This window comes from Podarcis liolepis, assembly GCF_965112155.1.
Source record: "Podarcis liolepis genome assembly, chromosome: 5".
Lineage (NCBI taxonomy): Eukaryota > Metazoa > Chordata > Lepidosauria > Squamata > Lacertidae > Podarcis > Podarcis liolepis.
Genome location: NC_139556.1, coordinates 101,964,807 through 101,985,439, shown reverse-complemented (window position 1 = coordinate 101,985,439; position 20,633 = coordinate 101,964,807). Strand labels below are relative to the sequence as shown.

Sequence of the window (20,633 nt, the reverse complement as noted above, 5' to 3'; positions counted from 1 at the left end):
GATTTACAGCAGCAAAATCCAAGCAATTTCCCCACTCACTTAAGAGGTTCCTGTGTGATCTCTTTTGCAAAAACAAAGGTAGAAATGTTGTGAGTGGCAGCGTACAAATGCAACACTAACTCAGTAGGAAATAAACAGTTTCATCTGACCCACAATGTGCTCGTGTCGTCCGTCTGCCCAGCAGGGACAGGGCATCTCAAATCTATACACATTACTAGTCTCTGACCAGCATCAAAAGCACTTTACAGATTTACAATCAAAAGTTCTCAAGGCTGTAAGTTGCGCTTCTGTCTTAGCAAGTAAACACACATCTTTAAGATATGCTTGTAGACTGAGACCTGCTCAAAAGAAATCATTCGAAGGCCGAGGGGTGAAAACAGAAGCACCACATTTTACAATGCAGGAAGAAGACAAGGTGGTACCAGACCTGGAAATGGCAATGTCCGCAGCTAGGGTAGCTGCTGTTCCTGCAAAAGCTTGATCCCTTTGCAGCGGTTTGCTGCCTGCACAGTTTCAATCAAGCCATTTTGCTCAGTTAAAGCCCCCCCCCCTTTCCTCCCATTCCCCCCTTGCAACAAGGGAGCTGGACAAAACCTCTGCACACACACAAAAACAGCCTCCCCGCTTTGGTCTATGAGTAGACGGAAGAAGGGTTTGTGGGGCTGGAATGTCTGAGAATGGAGTCGCTTCTTTTGGGGGGCTCCCTCCTCGTTTCCGAAAGCTCGCTCCTGAAGCACGCTGAGAGGAGGCTGCGGGGAAGGAACCAGAGAGAGGAGAGGAGATAAAGGAACCATCACCAAGTCTGAGCAGCCACAAAGAGAAATACCTTCATGATCTGAACCCGGAGGAGTAGGAGGAGGGAAGAAAAGATTGCGGCAAAACATGGGGTCAGAGAGAAAGAGCAGGTTTTAGGAGCATAGGAATCTGTCTTATTCCAGGTCAGATCACTGGTCCATCCAGGTCAGTATTGGTTACTCTGACCAGTGCCAGATTTACGTATAAGCAGTGGCGTAGCGTGGGTTGTCAGCACCCGGGGCAAGGCAAGTAATTTGCGCCCCCTAACCCGTGGATTTGCGCCCCCTAACCCTAACCCCCACATGTTGCACCCGGTGCGGCTGGCGCCCCTGCATCCCCCACGCTACGCCACTGCGTATAAGCTAAACAAGCTCTAGCTTAGGGCCCCACTCTCTTGGGGGGCCCCCAAAATTTAAAGGAAATAAAATGTGGATGTACATTTCCAAAATATAAGATAAAAAACAAAATAAAACCTACATACAGCAACAGTGTTTTGTGTTGTGTCGGCTTCTATGATGTAAGTCATGGGCCCCGCCTGCTCACCTGCTCCCTCAAATATCCCTGGATTGCTCCTTTCTATATATAGGGTACCTACATTCTGCATGGACTGGCTGCAAGGCAACATGTGCAAATGGCTTTAGATACCTATTAGGTAGGGACGCGGGTGGTGCTGTGGGTTAAACCACAGAGCCTAGGACTTGCCGATCAGAAGGTCGGCAGTTCGAATCCCCACGGCAGGGTAAGCTCCCGTCGTTCGGTCCCAGCTCCTGCCCACCTAGCAGTTCAAAAGCACATCAAAGTTCAAGTAGATAAATAGGTACCACTCAGGCGGGAAGGTAAACGGCGTTTTTGTGCGCTGTTCTGGTTGGCCAGAAGCGGCTTAGTCATGCTGGCCACAAGACCCGGAAGCTGTACGCTAGCTCCCTCGGCCAATAAAGCGAGATGAGCGCCGCAACCCCAGAGTCTGTCATGACTGGACCTAATGGTCAGGGGTCCCTTTACCTATTAGGTCCATCAATTACCATATAGGATATATTCAACACAAAAAACAGTGACAATTTGTTGCTGACAAAGGACAGCTGGACATATAAAGGGCCCCATTACCTTCAGGAGTTGAGGGCCTCATCAAACCCAAATCTGGCCCTGACTCTGACTGGGAGGGGCTCTCTGGGATTTCAGATGGACGGGGGGGGGGGAGGACAATTCCCAGGCCCACCCGGAGGGGCCATTAGAGATTGACCTGGGACATTCTGCATGCATTGCAGAAGCTCTATCGCTCCAGTCTGAAACCACAGTTTCTGAAAGGATTCCTGCAGGGAAAAGGCCAGGTTGCTGTGACAGCCAGAAACCCCTTTTGTTCTATGGCTATCAGGGGATATAGCTGATTAATTTATGCATAAATTCCTGTCCACATGCAACCCGCATGTGAAGCATGGATCAAGTATCAGATAAATCAAAACAGAACATTCTGAGACTTGGGGTGGGGAAATTCTAAAACAGAGGCGTTATCGCAGCTGTGGGAGATGCTGGCAGAAATCTGGTTTGTAAGTCCACCTCAGTACAGCAAATCTAATTGTTTCACTTATGTCCAAAGTCACTACTGAGCAGGTCTGGCACAGCTTGGGAGTATTTATTTGGCGATGTCCCTCGCACCCTGCAATATTTAACAAGGGATGCACAGTTCCTTGTTGATGGTGTGATTTTCCAAGGGGTGGGTGGCTTTAAGACTTAGAGACTCTCGTAAAGTGTCTACCAAGACACTAGCCCAGCCCAGTTTTGCTGCTTGTCTGGGACTTGCAAAATGGTGGGTGGGGTCATAGTGGGGTCAAAGCACTTGGCAGGCTGCAATGCCAAACTAAACGGTTTGGGGTGGCAGCAGGCTGTGAATGGCGAAGACCCAGTGGGGCAGTCTGGCCTATTCTGGCAGTTCAGAAGGCTTTGAAAGCAGCTCAGGGGCCCAAGCAGAGTGCAGACCTGGGACTCTTGCAGACATCTGGGTTTGCAATGTAAGCCTGCAAGGCCTGTGCAGCTGCTTTAAAGCTCTTTTTTCCTATTGCACCAGCTAAAACCATCCCTAATGGACTGAACGTGAGCAAAGCAGGAAGGGGGAAGAATTGGCTGCATATTAAAGGAAGCCCAGTGTTGTAGGTCATGAAGGTATTTGACGCAAAGGAAGCCCAGTGTTGTAGGTCATGAAGGTATTTGACGCAAAGAGGAGTCAGAAAACCATGCACAGAAGGAAAAGCAGGCAAAAGAAAAAGCAGGCAAAATCCAAGACACGGGTGCAACACACACTTCCTAAAATTTTGAAACCTGACAAGCAGCGTTCGAAACTCCCGTTGTTCTAGGCGCATTTTGAGACAGGGAATTTAATTAGCGCAAGCAATTTCTGAGCTTTGGGCACAGTACAGCGCCTAAGATTTGAGAATAAAACTGCAGAGTGGAAGGAAAGGAGGACCTTTTTCTGCCTCCCCACTTCCGGCTACTCTCTGAAGACTGGAGAAGGACCAGACCATGTGAAAAATGAACATAATATTTTAGCTGCAGTTCATTCCTTTTCAGCTTTGTATTCTTGTTATTAAAAAAGCACGCCTAGACATTCCGTTGTTGTGCCTATAACCTAGGCTGAATGTACCTTTAAGCTCCTAGCTTTCATATCTTGGTTTCTAACCCTGCTGATAAGCAGTGGCATTTGCACAGAGCAGGCAGCCACACTGACCTCCTGAGGCAACTTCCCCTGAGCAGGACTAAGGGCTCGGCCACATTCCCATTTGTCCCATTCCTAGGAAGCATGGGCCCAAGCGGTTTTGCCTTTGCCCCAGAAAACCCACTCTCTAGAGCTAAATTGGAACAGACATCCACAGAAAACCCAATTGCTGTTTGTTCCGATTCAGCACCGGAGATTAGGTTTCCCTGGAGGGAAGCAGTGGGGCAGCTGGAAGTGCGGATAAGCCATAACATTTCCTATGCGATGTGAGTTGCAAAAATGAATACATATAACTCCCTTAATGGGGATTGCAGGAAGGGAGAGCTGCTCTTGTGCTGCTGTCCTGCTTGTAGGTTTCCCACAGGCAACAGAATTCTGGACTAGATGGGCCATTGGCCTGATCCAGTAGGCTCTTCTTATGTCCTGATAAGAGACCTTGGAAGAACCTTGAAGGCTTTTGCATCCAGAAAACACTAGTTGTTTGTTTGTTTGTTTGTTTGTTTGTTTGTTGTTGTTGTTGTTGTTGTTGTTGTTGTTTTAAAAGAGGGAAATTAGGGGAAGTACTTGGAAAGAACTTCAGAAAAGTATAAATACTGAGTGAAGAGGTCTTTGTCTTCACACACAGCTCTCCGTTGCATTCATCCCAGCTTTCTACAAGAGTCTTGGTCTCTGCGTTAGAGTTTCAAAGAGAGAGGATTCACAGCTTCACATTTCTGAAATCCCTGCAGAAGTCTAGCGGTGCCATCAGTGGAGACCCAAATATGGCAGGGACTTGCAAGCAAAGAAGCAACACACATTATCATCTGTGGAAGAGAACCCAGTGAGACCACTGAGTCCAGAGCCTAGAATTACCTAACTGCACGACTAGTCTACTTTTGCGATGTGCCTGCTGCAATTGGATGCCTGCAAGGAGATTTGGGGGGGAAAGGGGGAGGTTTGTTAACTAAGTGGATGGGTTGCTGGTGGCTGGTTGGTTTGTTGGCTTTTAAAGCAAACAGCCATAAAAATGCTAGCTTTGCCTACCCGAAGAGCCAAAAACAGTAATTATCACAAAGCAATTTTGTCAGCAGCAGCAAGTGGAAAAGGTTCATTTATTTCAACGCTGCTCTGCTTACGACGAGACTTCTCCCTCCGCTGTTGGAAAACCCCTGTGCTTCAAGGGGAGTCTTCCAAACCAACTCAAAACAGACATACAGAGGCCCTGAACAAACTTGCAGAACTCTTGTTCAGAAGGTACCAAGAGAGGGCTGCCTTCTGGAAATTCTCTTCTGGAACTGAGAAAGATAAAACTCCCCGGGTGGTTCGCAGTTTCCCAAATGCAAATACCCCCTTAACGAATTCCAGCAGAAACAAGTGTGAGTGCCTGGAGGCAGTTGGAGGATGGATGGCAGCTAACAGATTGAGGTTGAATCCTGACAAGACAGATATACTATTCTTAGGGGAAGGGGGTGAGCGGGTGCGGGGGACTCCCTGGTTCTGAATGGGGTAACTGAAGGACCAGGTGCGCAGCCTGGGAGTCATTCTGGACTCACAGCTGTCCATGGAGGCACAGGTCAATTCTGTGTCCAGGGCAGCAGTCTATCAGCTCCATCTGGTACGCAGGATGAGACCCTCCCTGCCTGCGGACTGTCTGGCCAGAGTGGTGCATGATCTGGTTATCTCTCGCTTGGACTACTGCAATGTGCTCTATCTGGGGGCTACCTTTGAAGGTGACCCGGAAACTGCAACGAATCCAGAATGCGGCAGGTAGACTGGTGACTGGAAGCAGCCGTCGAGACCACATAACACCAGTCCTGAAAGACCAACATTGGCTCCCAGTACATTTCTGAGCACAATTCAAAGTGTTTGTGCTGACCTATAAAGCCCTCAACGGCCTCGGTCCAGTATACCTGTGAAGGAGTGTCTCCACCCCCATTGTCCAACCTGGACAATGAGGTCCAGCTCTGAGGGCTTTCTGGTGGTTCCCTCCCTGTGATAAGTGAGGTTACAGGGAACCAGGCAGAGGGCCTTCTCAGTGGTGGCGCCCACCCTGTGGAACGCCCTCCCAGTAGATGTCAAGGCAATAAACAACTATCTGACTTTTAGAAGACATCTGAAGGCAGCCCTGTTTAGGGAATTTTTTAATGTCTGATGTTTTATAGCTTTATTAATAATAAAAATAATAATATTCTGTTGGGAGCCACCCAGAGTGTCTGGGGAAACCCAGTCAGATGAGCAGGGTATACATATTTATTATTATTATTATTATTATTATTATTATTAGACCACCTCTCTCTGCTAGCCACAGTCAGAGATAGCAATGCTTCTGAATGCCAGCTGCTGGGAATCACACAAAGAGAGAGGACTCTTGCGCCCGGGCATCTGGTTGGCCCCAGAATCCTGCCCGCCCACCCAAAACACACGTCTGCACAAAACAACAAGCAAATCCGAGCAGCCATGCTCATCGACCGACCGTGTTAACAAAGCCAAAGAGACGCTGTCCTGGGTCAGGGATGCGCTAGCGGCAGGCAGCGTAGCAAGACCGATGCTCTTCATGCGCGTGGAGAGCGCCCTGGCCACCCTCCCCCTCTCCATTGCTCTCCAGGACCCCAGCCCAGGTGCTTTTGGGCCAATCGGCAAGTCGGCTTCCGAATACTCACTGTTTCTGCAGCAGGTGCTGGTGTTGCTGTTGTTGCTGCTGCTGCTGCCGGTACGTCTCAATGGTGTGCTGGGGAAGGTACTGCATCAGCTCCAGAGACTCCTTGATCTTCAGTAACATCTCATAAGTCTCCCGGCCTCGCACCTGAGCACAGACGAGAGGGAGGAAGAGACTTAAGAGATGCTCAGGGCTGCTGGACCAGACCAGTCGCCCATCTCGTCCAACCAGGTGTGCCAAGAGGAAGCCCACGTGCTTGTAAGCCTCCTGCAGGCATCCATTTGGCCACTGTGAGAACATGATGTCCACATGGTCTTGTTATCAGTACTACTCAGGAATGGCTGCCCTGGATCAGATTGTTGTCCTTCGAGTCCAATTTTCTGTCCCTAACTTTGGGGGGAGAGATGACGCTGAAAATTTGCAAACAGGGCACATTCGAATGGGGCTCACGGATTCTAAATGGCCGTGAGAGCAAGAGCCGCCATCAATAAGCGAACGAAAGTGCAACTATGCTTTGGGACCTGCCCTTCCTCTAATCTTGTGACGTGCCCCCCCCCCCCCAGTAAAAAAAGTGTGCACATACGTTAGGGAGAATAATGTGGGAAAATGCATGTTGATATCTCTCTCTCTCTCTTGAAATAAATATCACATAAATGTGGAAATGAGGACAACTGAAGATTGGAAAGATGAGAAACTGAGAGAAAGCAAAATTGGCAGATTCATTCACTCCCCTCTGTAGTTACCGTCAACCTTTCCTTATTTATCCTTATTTATTTATTTATTGATCCCACCTTCCCCACCCTGCAAGGAGCTCAATTTCTCCCCCTGCTGTGCATGATTCTCCCACCACTCATTCAGTCCCCTCCACAACCCTGTGAGATAGGTTTTGCTGAGAGAAGGCAGTGACTGGGCCCCAAAGTCTCTCCATGAGCTTCATAACTACCGAGTGGGGATTCGAACCCTAGTCTCCCAGGTCCTAGTCCAACACTCTAACCATTGCACTACCATTGACTCAAGCAGCCTAGAATGAGAAGAGAATTGCTCAGTGCTCTGGTGCCAGATTCAGCCAAAACTCAAAGAGTGAGAGAGATTTCCATTCCCTTCGGCTTTCCTAAGACCTGGCACAAACTGAGTTGCCCTTGCTTCATGCCAACTGTGGCAGAAGATGAGAAACCCACCCTGCTCCTGGCACAACAAATGGGAAGACATTAAAAAGAGTCAGGATCTTTCTCTCCCAAATCAGCATAAAAGGAGAGAGAGCTAGGCTATATATCCATTTGCCCCACTGTTTTCCCCTGGGGAAACCTGTTGTTTGGGCCCAGAATTGGAACAAAAGGCAACTGGTTTTTTTAATGGATTGCTGTTTGTTTTAATTCAGCACCAAAGAGCGAGGGGTTTTTTTTTTTGGGGGGGGGAGCAGAAAACTGCCCAGAACCAGGAGCCTTGGAAGAAGGAGACAAACAGAAAATTGCTTGGAACTAACATATTTTTGCTCTATAAGACGCACTTTTCCCCTCCTAAAAAGTAAGGGGAAATGTGTGTGCGTTTTATGGAGCGAATGCAGGCTGCGCAGCTATCCCAGAAGCCGGAACAGCAAGAGGGATTGCTGCGCACCGATCCCTCTTGCTCTCCTGGCTTCAGGGATAGCCAAGTAAAGCCTCTTGAGCGAAGAGGGAGCGCTCCTGCCTCTTCGCTCAAGAGGCTTTGCGTTGCTTTCTTGTTTTCTTCCTCTAAAAACTAGGTGCGTCTTATGGTCGGGTGCATCTTATGGAGCGAAAAATATGGCATGCTTCCTAGGCATACAAGAAGCAGAAATGTGGATCAACCCACATTGCCCCCGCCAGCAGCAATGGAGCAAGCGGATAGGGTGGCCAGGGCAGCGTGCGTACCCTGCACCCAGGGGTGGGGCCAGCCATGGGGGGGGGGGCAGCTGTGTGGGGCCAGCTGGGGCAGGACGCTCCGTGGGGCTGTTAGGATATTGACGTTCCATTTCACCTAAACAGATGTGTGGAGCTGCTGTATGCCACATGTCTGTTTACATTCCAGCACAGCTTGCTGAGAACTTCCATTTCTGTATAGCTTTTGCCTTACGCTTCCTGCTCTTGGACATGAAGGAGAGCAGACGTGTTTTTCTTTGTCTATGCTGAATAAACTGCTTGTAAATATGCTTTACATATGCCTCTGTCTGCCCTTCCGTCGTGAAGAGTTTGTTATCTCTGGCTTGCGTGCTAAGTTTCTGAAGCTCTGAGTCGCAGTTTTGATGCAGGAATTTGAGGACTAGAATTTGACCGGCTGCCGGCCGGTGGGCTGGAGCCAGCTGGGGGCCTGCCAATTGCCCCCATTCCCCTGGATGCATCCCAACAATAGGGTTATGGGCCCAGATCCACAGCGCTTACACGAGAGTAAGGCTGCTGACCGACCCAGCAGAGACAGAGGTATGTGAAGCAAGGCTTTCCGTGCCGAGGCAAGAGGGACTTTGAAGTCCGAGCCAAGAAATTAGGCCAGAGAGTGCGTCTGATTTACGACTTGCATAAAGATAAGGCATCTGTGAAGAGACTCAGTTCCTAGCTGCCGTAAAAAGCAGGAATGGATCTCTTACAAGCCTCAGATGGGGCCCCGTGACCACAGCTTAATGGCCACAATTATCAGACTTGGGCAAGGTACTTCAAGGGTCAGGTGAGAAGGCTAGGAGTGTGTAACGGATGCATGGACTTCCTACCTCCTCCCACTCAGCCGCCCCACAGCTGAGGTGCACGCTGCAGGCCCCACAGTGAGTGCCGCCCGGCATTTTGTCACCCTTCTCGATGGTGACACCCGGGGTGACCCGCCCCCACCGCACCCCCCTTTCTCCACCCCTGCCCGCCAGGAAATGGTTCGGCACAAATGAGGCAAAAGGTTTCTGCAAGGACAGGGGGGCAGGCATGCCACACTTACTGGAAGGTATAGCAGCTCATCATCGGGGGTGCGCCGTTTTTTGACTGAAGTCATCTGAATGCCGTGTGTACTCTGCCGGAAGGCTGCCAAAGGGAGGGAGGAGAGAATGGCAGTTGTCAAGCTAAGTCCAACAACCTATCAGGTGGCTCACAGCCACAAAGAACACGCTTCCTCTCCATTTTCTGCAGTGCGCATGCTGCGCGGTGAGCCCGCCCCATGCTCCCATTTTTGTGGGAAGGGTGGAGTGTGGAAAGTCACATCACAAAATAATAATAAAAAGACTGCCTGAAACTGTCTCAAGACCATTGGTCTATTTTCCCCAGTGCAGTGGTAGTGTCATTGTATACATACTTAAGATACACACGTAAGAACTTAGAATTATAATTTGGGAATGATTCCTGCTCTTTTGTCGCTGCGTTATTTTGCACTTTCTGGATGCCCCATGATTTTTGCAGTTGTGTTCCAAGCGCCGCTGGAATTTGTTTCCTTTTGTTTCCCAGTGTATTTCTTATCAAAAGAAAACTTGGTGTGGCACGAGCAAATTGTTATTCTGAAAATGTGGGCAGAGAAAAAACTTTGAGAACCGCTGGAGATTTCCCTGGAGATTAAGTCTGGAGCCTTTAGCACGTGAACCACCTGCTCTATGGCCAAGCTAAACATACGCCCCGCTTTGAATCTGGGGTTCAGTGCTGACAGAGCAAGTGTCAGGGAAGACCCAGTGCTTCCTTTAAAGGGTAAAGGGACCCCTGACCATTAGGTCCAGTCGTGGCTGACTCTGGGGTTGAGGCTCTCATCTTGCTTTATTGGCCAAGGGAGCCGGCGTGCAGCTTCTGGGTCATGTGGCCAGCATGACTAAGCCACTTCCAGCGAGCCAGAGCAGCCCACAGAAACGCCATTTACCTTCCCGCTGAAGCGGTACATATTGATCTACTTGCACTTTGACGTGCTTTCGAACTGCTAGGTTGGCAGGAGCTGGGACCGAGCAACGGGAGCTCACCCCGTCGCGGGGATTTGAACCGCCCACCTTCCGATCGGCAAGTCCTAGGCTCTGTGGTTTAACCCACAGCGCCACTCGTGTCCCGCACCACCTGCGTCCTGCATGCTTCCTTTACTTCCTTTACTTTTACGCAAACCAGGGGCATCTGGTGGGCCACTGAGAGAACAAGGTGATGGGCTGGATCAGGGGTCAGCAAACCTTTTCAGCTGGGGGCCAGCCACTGTCCCTCAGACCTTGTGGGGGGCCAGACTATATTTTGAAAAAATAATGAACGAATTGCTATGCCCCACAAGTAACCCAGAGATGCATTTTAAATAAAAGCACACGTTCTACTCGTGTAAAAACATGCTGATTCCCGGACTGTCCGCGGGCTGGATTAAGAAGGCGATTGGGCCAGATCCGGCCCCCGGGCCTTAGTTTGCCTACCCATGGGCGGGGTGGTCCACTGGCCTGTCCCAGCAGGCTCTTCTTATGTTCAATCCGTGCCGAAGGGTTCTGTGTGAACTGCAAAGCTTGCACATTTCTAAAGCACCACCTCCACAAAGCCCCCTCCCCTCTTCTGGTTTTCTGAGCCCTGCAGCCGTGCCCCCACCCAGCCACAGCCTCGAGCGCCCCCCTTCTGGCCTACTTACGCCTCTTCGTACCATCACCGTTCTTTGTGCTGTCGGAGACCTGCTGTTTGCGAATGCTGTCCTCGTCGGCTTTGCGGTCCCTGCCCGGGCAAGCGCAGATCCGAGCCTCGAAGCACCGGCGCCCCAGGACTTGCCCGCTGGAGGGTGGAGAAAACGGGGTATCTGTTAGCTCACAGCCACGGGGAGGACTGGCACTAAAATAAACATAGCGGGCAAGCATTTTATGCCCGGAAACGGCAACGCGCGATGAGCCCAGATATCTGAATCCTGACAAGACTGAAGTACTGTTTTGGGGGGACAGGGGGCGGGCAGGTGTGGAGGATTCCCTGGTCCTGAATGCGGTAACTGGGCCCCTGAAGGAGCAGGTGCACAGCCTGGGAGTCATTTTGGACTCACAGCTATCCATGGAGGTGCAGGTCAATTCTGTGTCCAGGGCAGCTGTCTCCCAGCTCCATCTGGTACGCAGGATGAGACCCTCCCTGCCCACAGACTGTCTCACCAGAGTGGTGCATGCTCTCGTTATCTCCCACTTGGACTACTGCAATGCGCTCTGTGTGGGGCTACCTTTGAAGGTGACCCGGAAACTACAACTAATCCAGAATGCGGCAGCTAGACTGGTGACTGGGAGCGGCCGCCGAGACCATATAACACCGGTCTTGAAAGACCTACATTGGCTCCCAGTATGTGTCCGAGCACAATTCAAAGTGTTGGTGCTGACCTTGAAAGCCCTAAACGGCCTCGGTCCTGTATACCTGAAGGAGCGTCTCCACCCCCATTGTTCTGCCCGGACGCTGAGGTCCAGCGCTGAGGGCCTTCTGGCGGTTCCCTCATTGCGAAAAGTGAGGTTACAGGGAACCAGACAGAGGGCCTTTTCGGTAGTGGCACCCACCCTGTGGAACACCCTCCCACCAGATGTCAAAGCGATAAACAACTACCTGACATTCAGAAAACATCTTAAGGCAGCCCTGTTCAGGGAAGTTTTTAATGTGTGACATCTTAGTGTATTTTTGGTCTCTGTGGAAGCCGCCCAGAGTGGCTGGGGAATCCCAGCCAGATGGGCGGGGTACAAATGAAAAAAGAATAAGAACAAGAATCTGGGAGCCAAGCTCCGCATTCGCAAACCACTGGACCCAACCAATGCCCTCCACGAGCTTTAAACCTTGCCTACGGTTTGAGTCTGCCCCGAACACCAGCACATGAATGCATCTGTGTGCATGGCTCCTCTTTAAGATGCCAGCCTGTGTGCTTGGACCAATCCAAGTGCCTAGTCCACATTCTGGAGTCTTACTAACTGAAACTGACTTTTATATATTATCATATAATCATGGAATTGTAGAGTTGGAAGGAATCACGAGGGCCATCCAGCCCAACCCCCCTGCAATGCAGGAATCTTTTGCCCAACACAGGACTCGAACCCACAACCCTAAGATTATGAGTCTCATGCTCTGCCAACAGAGCAATCCCAGCCTTGGACCACCCCCCATAAGTTAGTAGCTTTGTATTCATGCAATCTTTTTATATGTAACTGTATTTTTGTAATATCTAGTTTAATATCTTTTTTGCATACCTCTTAGTGAAATGGCTAATATAGTAAGGGGTATAGAAATTAAATAATCAACCCTGCACTGGTGGAACCTGCAATATTTGGCAGCAGTTATGGGGCAGGACCTCCGGGCACGATTCTCTACTATCCTATGATTGTATGACTACACGCCCCTGTTTGTGAATTGGGAATTGCTGTGTTTGTGCGCAATGAAAGCAAAAGCCCCTTCTGCTTCTGGATCAAGGTGTGTGTGTTTTTTGCTTGGGACTCATTTTTTGATCTCCCATCAAGTTGCAGTGGCTTCCAAGCCAGAGGCAGGCCATTGCTTGCCACTCCGAGCTCCTGCTATTTCTACTTACTCTCTGGTTTCAAGTGTCACGATGATAAGAATCGGACGCCTGTTCATGCCCCCGACGCAACTGCTGTTGCACATGAAATTGTACAAGACGGTGGTGAATTCTGTGCCGACCTGGACAGAAGAAAAAAGGGGGAGTTATTCTGAGTCAGCTCTGAGTCACGCAGGAAGTGATCGGTTTGCTGAAGGCTGTTTGCTGAAGGCAGCGTTTTCCAGGTCTTCTTAGTGTTGCAGTGGCTACACCTTGGAACTCCCTGCCTATTGAGATCAGGCAAGTGCCTCCTCTTCTACCCTTTCAGCACTCAGATGCTTCAAAAGTTGTCACAAGTTTTAATCTGTTTTTAGTTTATTGATCACAGAATTGTACTGGTAAGGTAAAAGGTAAAGGACCCCTGGAAGGTTAAGTCCAACCAAAGGCAACTATGGGGTTGTGGCGCTCATCTCGCTTTCAGGCCAAGGGAGCCGGCATTTGTCCACAGACAGCTTTCCGGGTCATGTGGCCAGCAGAACTAAACCGCTTCTGGCGCAACGGGACACCGTGATGGAAGCCAGAGCTCATGGAAATGCCGTTTACCTTCCCTCTGCAGTGGTACCTATTTATCTACTCACACTGGTGTGCTTTCGAACTGCTAGGTTGGCAGGAACAGGGACCGAGCAACGGGAGCTCACCCCGTCACGGGGATTCGAACTGCTAACCATCCCATCGGCAAGCCCAAGAGGCTCAGTGGTTTAGACCACAACACCACCCGTGTCCCTAGAATTGTATAGGGACTCCCAAGGCTCATCAGTCCACCCCCCTGCAATGCAGGAATCTCAACTAAAGCATTTTAACTTTCCAAGGGTCTTAGATTATTACTTTTTCTCATTGACTATTGCATTGTTTTCTCTTTTCTGTAGACCACTTTGAGGTTCCTTTACTTTGTTTCTTACAGTCAAGCAGTGAATAGATTTTATGAAACAGATAAATGCCATAGCACTTGCTAGCATGTGCAGAGGCTGGTTGCTTCCACTTGCTGAAAGGAAAGAACAAGGGGCAGCAGTGAAACATTAACAATGGTTTAGTGCAATGTGTGAATGGGCTTATTCTGTTGCATCTGAAAGGATGAAACAACAGTCCTGTTTAGAACACCCCAGCCTCCCAACTTGTGGGATGTGATACATAAGTAGCAGTCAAGTACAACATTCCTTGTTTTCCTAGAGTGGACATGCAGGTGGAACTTCCTGTTTCCTCCTGGACTGGGACATACTTCCTCTTGCATGTGACTAGAGTGGGGTGTGAGCTTACCTCTGCGGGTAACAAAAGCACAAGGCACGCAGCCCTCCTCCCCTTCTTTTCCATCTTCCTTTCGTCATGTGAACTACAGTGACTGCCAGTCTGCAGTTACTGGGATTAACCCCCCCATATGGGGTAGATCCATATGTACATATTTGTAACTAAGTTCTGCCTTCTGGGATCCAACTGTGAACAGAATGTGACTAAACTACTTTTATATACTCTAAACAAGATTGTGGCATGTTTATTCTTTTAAGAGGGAAGTAAGGGAACCTACTAGGAACCAGTGAGAGGCTTACACAAGCCTGCAACCAGCTACCTGCTGTGCGTTTAAAAGGGGAATGTAAAACTCTGCTAAGTTATAGAACTTGCTAGCGCAATATATCCTCTCCTGCCTCCCTGAACATTCCCACCCAACTCACCTGCGGTGGCTCATATGGGACCAGGACACTCTGCCTGCCAGTGATGGGGTCTTCCACATACTGAGCATGGCTGTTCCCTTCCACTCTGATCAGGTGGCTGGGAGGAGCTATTTGACCTGCAAAAGCGTACAGGAAAGGAACAAGGTCAGCAAAAGAACCAGCGTTTTGGAGAGAGATAACCCGAAGAAAGCAAGCGAACTTCCACAGTCCAGGGCTCATGTCTTGCTGTAAAATCCCTGCACCTATTGGCGTACCTCAACTCCACTTTGAAGAGCTTCCCAAGCGACAGTGACTGAAATGGACCTGTGTTGTGCTCGCTGCTGTCAACTGGCCACTCTATAGCTATGCTTCAGATTGTTACATAAATGGGGTGCCTGCCCCTCTCTCTGCCAAGGGATGACGAGAGTCCACCAGGTCTGTGGTTCCTCTGGAAAATGGAGGCACAGTGGAGGCTGTCGTAGCTTTAGGAAATATGGTTTATTAGCCTATTTACACCTTCAGTCTTCATGGAGGGAGTCCAGCCTGGCCATTTCAAGAGGGGCTTGTCTCTTACAGCAGTGCAGTCAGGGAGTCCAAAGGCATCTCTCCTAGCCAGCCTTCAGCCAGCCTGCCCAAGATGGATCCCAGTCTTTCCTCTCCCCTTCTTCTTCTTCCCAGAACACCCTGCTAAAAACTCTCTTTTCTTGTCACTTCAAACCCACACCCCATCACCATGGCAACCTCTGTCTGCCTAGACTCTCAGATGTGCCATCAATCCATTTTGTCTTACTAATGTCTCTATCCCAGGTGAGGCCCTGGCTTGGAAAGGAATCTTAGCCTGTACTTTTCCACTGACCCCCAATCTTCTCTTCAATACTCCAAATAATTAAAATTTGTTCTTTGTTCTTTCTTTCTTTTTGTTTCATTTTCTTTCTAGGTATATGAAATTTGTATATAATTTTTGTATACATGTTGGAAATTATATTATAGTAAATTCTGTAATGTAATATGACATTTACCAATGTAATATAAGAATGTTAACAAATAAATAAAATTCATTTAAAAAAAATTAAAATCCTACCATTTATTATTTCTAGGGTTTGGCAGGGGGTCGCCCCCAAATCTATACAATATGATAAGGATACTGGCAACCTGGGAGGTGTGAAGAGGAGGGTGACTGAGACATGGAAACCAAGACTTATGAGGAATTTGGGATGCTTAGCTTAGAGGAGAGGAGATACGAGAGCCGTTTTCCAAGATCTGGAGGTGCTCAACTCACCTTCGTTGAATTCCCGGCTGAGCTCGTGGTTGGGGCAGCGCTTGACTACCTCGGTGACGTGCTCCGCTTTCTTGTAGACGGGCATTGCACGGATGACGGCGCCCTGGGGAGGGGGAGTCATCACCTTGATCTGAATGGGACACGTCTTGGCGATCTGGCAGTACAACTTCTTCAGTTCGGTGGAGTACTGATGGGGGGACAAGAGGGAAGGGAGGCAAAGTCAGGAGAGCAGCCTAGGAAGACCCGTTTTGCATGGTAAGAACACTATCTTTTGGCAGCAACGGAACTCTGGAACTCCCTGCCTATTGACAACAGGCAGGGGCCTTCCCTGCAGTCCTTCGGCAGCTGCTAAAAGTGTTGTGTTATGTGTAGCTGACTTTGTAATGTTTTATTTTTAAATCTTTAAGATATTATTTTAGATTCCTGTTAATTAAGTTGCTTTGAACGGATGCTTTATATTTGACTTTCTTCAGCAATGTTTCATTTAATGTCTTAACTGCTCTGAGAGCTTTTTCCTTAAAAAAATATAGAGAGTGGTATAGTAATGAAAAACAACAGCAAAACGTAGGCAAGCAAGCCCAGATGCTTAGAAAGTTAACGTGAGTTAATTCTTGTTGTTCTTCTAACTTTTCAAAAGTTTTAAATTATTGTTGTTATTTTCTCTTATTGTTATTTTCAAATCTTTTTTTGTCAAACCACTTTGAGGCTTGAGTTTGTTTGTTTGCTTGACAGTCAAGAAATGTATACATTGTATGGAATTAAATTAAAGCGAAGTCATGAGCCACAGTCCCTCTGGGCTGCACCAATCCTGCTGAGGTCTCTTCGCAATACATGGGCACCAAGGCAGTCAACACACACTTAATATAAAATATGGTCTGTCCCATGGAAGAGGGAACAAGCTTGTTTTCTCTTGCTCCAGAGGGCAGGACCAGAAGCAAGGGATTCAAGTCACAAGACAGGAGATTCCAACTAAACATCAGGAAGAACTTTCTGACAGTAAGAAGAAGAAGAAGAAGAAGAAGAAGAAGAAGAAGAAGAAGAGGAGGAGGAGGAGGAGTTTGGATTTGATATCCCGCCTTTCACTCCCCTTCAGGAGTCTCAAAGCGGCTAACAATCTCCTTTCCCTTCCTCCTCCACAACAAACACTCTGTGAGGTGAGTGGGGCTGAGAGACTTCAGAGTAGTGTGACTGGCCCAAGGTCACCCAGCAGCTGCATGTGGAGGAGCGGGGAAGCGAACCCGGTTCCCCAGATTACGAGTCCACTAGCTCTTAACCACTACACCACACTGGCTCTCAAGAGCTGTTTGGCAGTGGAACGCTCTACCTTGGGAGGTGGTGGACTCTAATTCCTTGGAGGTTCTTAAGTAGAGGTTGGAGGGCCACCTGCCATGGACTCTTCAGCTGTTATTCCTGCATTGCAGGGGGTTGGACTGGATGACTCTTGGGGTCCCTTCCAGCGCTGCGATTCTGTGACTCCACCCCAGTGTGCAAAAGATGCCAAGTCTTTCAGTCCCAAGTAGGACTAATTTGAAGGATGGTGCTGTGGGTTAAACCACAGAGCCTAGGACTTGCCAATCAGAAGGTCGGCAGTTCGAATCCCCACAATGGGGTGAGCTCCCGTTGCTCGGTCCCTGCTCCTGCCAACCTAGCAGTTCGAAAGCACGTCAAAGTGCAAGTAGATAAATAGGTACCACTCTGGCAGGAAGGTAAACGGTGTTTCCGTGCGCTGCTCTGGTTCGCCAGAGGCGGCTTAGTCATGCTGGCCACAGGACCCGGAAGCTGTACTACGGCTCCCTCAGCCAGTAAAGCGAGATGAGCGCTGCAACCCCAGAGTCGGCCACGACTGGACCTAATGGTCAGGGGTCCCTTTACCTTTAGGACTAATTCAGCCAGCTAGCCCTGGTGATGATCTAATATTTATTAGATGGATTTCCCCTAAATTGATTTCTGAACTTTGAATTTTATTGTTATTCATGTTTTCATACTGTATTTTATGCTGCTTTTACAATTAAGTGTTTTAAATTTGTTGTTAGCCACCTTGAGCCCGGTTTTTGAACCGGGAAGGGCGGGGTATAAATCCAAATGTATTATTATTTATTATAAGTGCCTGGAAGGCTGCAGGAGCTTGTCTGTTGCTTCCACGCGGCATGGAAACCCCCTGGCTGCGGCAACCACAGAAAACTACTGGCATTTCCTCCCGTCCCAGCTATTGATGCCTTTCCACGGGGCTGGCGGGAAGAGTGCGCAGCAAGCTGTTTGCTTTCAGAGTGTCCCGTGAAAGGCTGCGTGCTCCCAGGCACGGGCCCAAGTGCGCAAACAAAGGGCCGACAGGAACGCACACGTTAAACTGCAGCAAAACTCGCCCTTTGCATCCTGTCCGGATAATAGGCTCCTGGCAAGGGTGGTTGGTTAGGCAGGTGGGTGGCAGTGTGGCAATGGAGGGGATTAGCGATGGATATTCAAGGAGGCGGGTGGGAGGGATTTTATTCTGTTACAGGTTGCTCAGGTGAGAAAACATGAATCTGGGGGGGGAATTCGAAGAACTGGCCAATTATTTTCAAGCACGAACTCCGGCTCTCCTCTCTGCTCCACCCCACCCCTTCTCACATCGCTGCCCAAAGGATTTAGGTCATCGCAGTGGAAGGCGCTGCTGCGAATAGCTGGTGGTTTAAAGCCCTCTTTCGAACGCGACAATGTCGGATTGTGCAATCGCTTCTCTTTCTCGTGCCCGCAGGCTAAGGATTACGCACACAAAGGATTTACACAGCCTGCGGAAACGGGAGCGTGCCAAGCGAGGCAATATATTGTTTGAAAAAGAAGAAGAAGGAAAAGGAGAGGAAAGAAAACCAGATTATTGCAACACTCAAAGCAAATTGTTGGAGGCGGGGGGGGGATTTGTCTTTAAAATAAAATAAAAGGTATTCCCAGAAATCTCTCATTGGAAAGCTCTCTTAATTAAAATGAATACTGTTAATAAGGCACAAGACTGAAGTTTTAAGGAACTGGGCAGAGCGAAAGCAGACGGGTTTTGTTTTGTTTTGTTTCTCTGCTAAACACATCATGCCAACCTGGTCTCGATACAAAAGATTCAAGATTAGGATCTTTGGCGAGTTTAAGAAAAGAGAAATTGAAAGGGGAGGAGGGGGACTGTTCTGGGACCACAGTAATAGGCCAAGGGATTTAAAGCTTTTTCTCCTGGCCATTTTCAGAAATGGCCCTACTTCAGGTGTCTGTGTGATCCCTTTCTGCTTCTCCCTACATGGACCTCAGAAGCTGGAGAGTGAGGAATTTAACATCAATAAATAAGTGGTGTTGAGATACAGGACTAAACCCCTTCCCACACTGCCCCCCTCGCAATCCTATCTGTTTCCCTATCGACTTTAAAAATATATATATATCATGGGAGATGGTAAGCACAGATTCCCCCACATCGCTGCTAGTTTCACCCATGAGAACAGAAAGAAAGCCAAAAAGGATGAGATCAAGGGGCTCCATCGCCCTGTCCATTGTTGTGGCCAGGTGGGTACTTTGAACTGGGCCAGAGCGTTTCTCCATTTATCCTTGTTCTGCTTACTCTGACTGGCAGCTGCTCTCCCCGGTCTGAGCTCCGAGGTATCTCCCAGCCAGACCCAACTATCTCGAGATCCTTTTAAGTGGAGATGTCGCAGGAGCACAGGAAGTCAACCAGAGACAGGCAAGCCGATCAGGATAACGAAGAAGTTGATCCTTGTTCTGTGCAACAGGCCAAGATCATATTTTATTTTATTGCAATTCATTCTCCCAAGCCACTGGGCTAGCTTGCAGGATCTTACCATAACCGACAGGTGAAGACTTTATTGTTAAAACAAGAATTGTCCGCGTTTGGTTAAAGGGCTGGTGCTCTGCTGTTTTCATTTGAATCATGGGTATATTTTAAACGGATTTTGCACTTGTATATAGTTTTAACTCTATCAAGGTTTAATTGGTTTTTTAATGGTTGATTTCTGTCTGTTTTTAGCAACAGAGAGCAAGAAGGAGCTGTACTCCAGGGCAGCTAGTCCTCTCCCTGGAGACTGTTTCTCTCCCTTGAGATTACAGCTTGGCTCGCTTACTTGAGCAGCCTGCCATTTTACTCCACAAGCGACATTTTACGGGGCTTCTGTCCACCATTTGTGGCCTCCCACGGTGGTATGGATCGTCTTCAGGAAGGGCCCAAAAAAAGCTTGGCATGCGAAGGATCTGGGGTTTCTGACAACTTCAGGCTTCAATGCCTTAGGGGCACGAGGTCTCACCAAAATGGCCAGAGACGAGGCTGCAAAGAAATGTTGCCACAAGGAACAAACGGCACCAAGAAGACCCAGCATGGGCTAAACATCCTGGGATGCTTCAAAATGAAATAGAAATCTCAGCCCTTTTGCTGTTCTTTGTGCCCAAATGCGCTGCACAGAGGGGATTTCTGAGGATACCAAACACACTGGCCCGTTTTTACCTAAGAATACGACTTGCAAGGAACAGGGGGGGGGGGGAGAGCATTCCAATGCCTGCCTCCCTGCCCTCGCCACCTGCCCATGGCAGCAGGCTGTGTTACATACTGCTGGCACCCGGGCGGGTAATCCAGTCTTTCTCTGCGCACGCCCCACGCGCACGCCCCACCATCGCCCAACACCTGCCTGGTTTCTCGGCACGACGCTCCCCCCCCCTCCGTTCCTTCCACCCACCCTTCTCCTGAAGGAGTGTTGACAAAGGTTTTCAAAGACCCACACGTACAGCCATTATTTGGGAGTGTCTATTTCACTCTTAACAAAGGAGAAGCCTGCCAGCGGAACGCAAAGCGCTGGGAGTGAAAAAGGGGCACCGGGAAGGAAAGGGGTCTTGGTTTTTGCAACGGGAATCACCCGAGCTCACCTCGCAGGGGGAGTTTCCGTCGGCCGTGCACAAATGTGGAGCACGGGAAGAACCACACAGAGAGACACACAAATGCACAAACACACCGCCTCCTTGAATCTTGCAGATTCCTGTGCCCGTGAAGAAACTTAAGGACCGTCTACTCTCCTTCCTTGGAGATATTTAAGCAGAGCTTGGATGGCCCTCTGTCATGGATGC

The 20,633-nt window shown here is 49.1% G+C and overlaps 1 protein-coding gene across 4 annotated transcripts in view; it reads right to left on the bottom strand.

Moving 5' to 3' along the window:
* The window catches only part of TP63 (tumor protein p63), a gene marked incomplete at its 3' end in the record, with an annotated part of 94,500 nt that overhangs the window by 13,447 nt on the left and 60,420 nt on the right, over nucleotides 1-20,633 (bottom strand). For 3 of the 4 annotated variants that reach the window (XM_083504207.1, XM_083504209.1, XM_083504210.1), the window contains exons 3-8: nucleotides 15,552-15,738; nucleotides 14,294-14,409; nucleotides 12,603-12,712; nucleotides 10,701-10,837; nucleotides 9,072-9,154; nucleotides 6,142-6,284 (exon numbers count right to left, since the gene is read on the bottom strand). In XM_083504207.1, the coding sequence (XP_083360333.1) occupies nucleotides 6,142-6,284; nucleotides 9,072-9,154; nucleotides 10,701-10,837; nucleotides 12,603-12,712; nucleotides 14,294-14,409; nucleotides 15,552-15,738 (776 nt within the window). The remainder of the gene's footprint in view (nucleotides 1-6,141; nucleotides 6,285-9,071; nucleotides 9,155-10,700; nucleotides 10,838-12,602; nucleotides 12,713-14,293; nucleotides 14,410-15,551; nucleotides 15,739-20,633) is intronic. The other variant, XM_083504208.1, reaches the window with a different exon arrangement.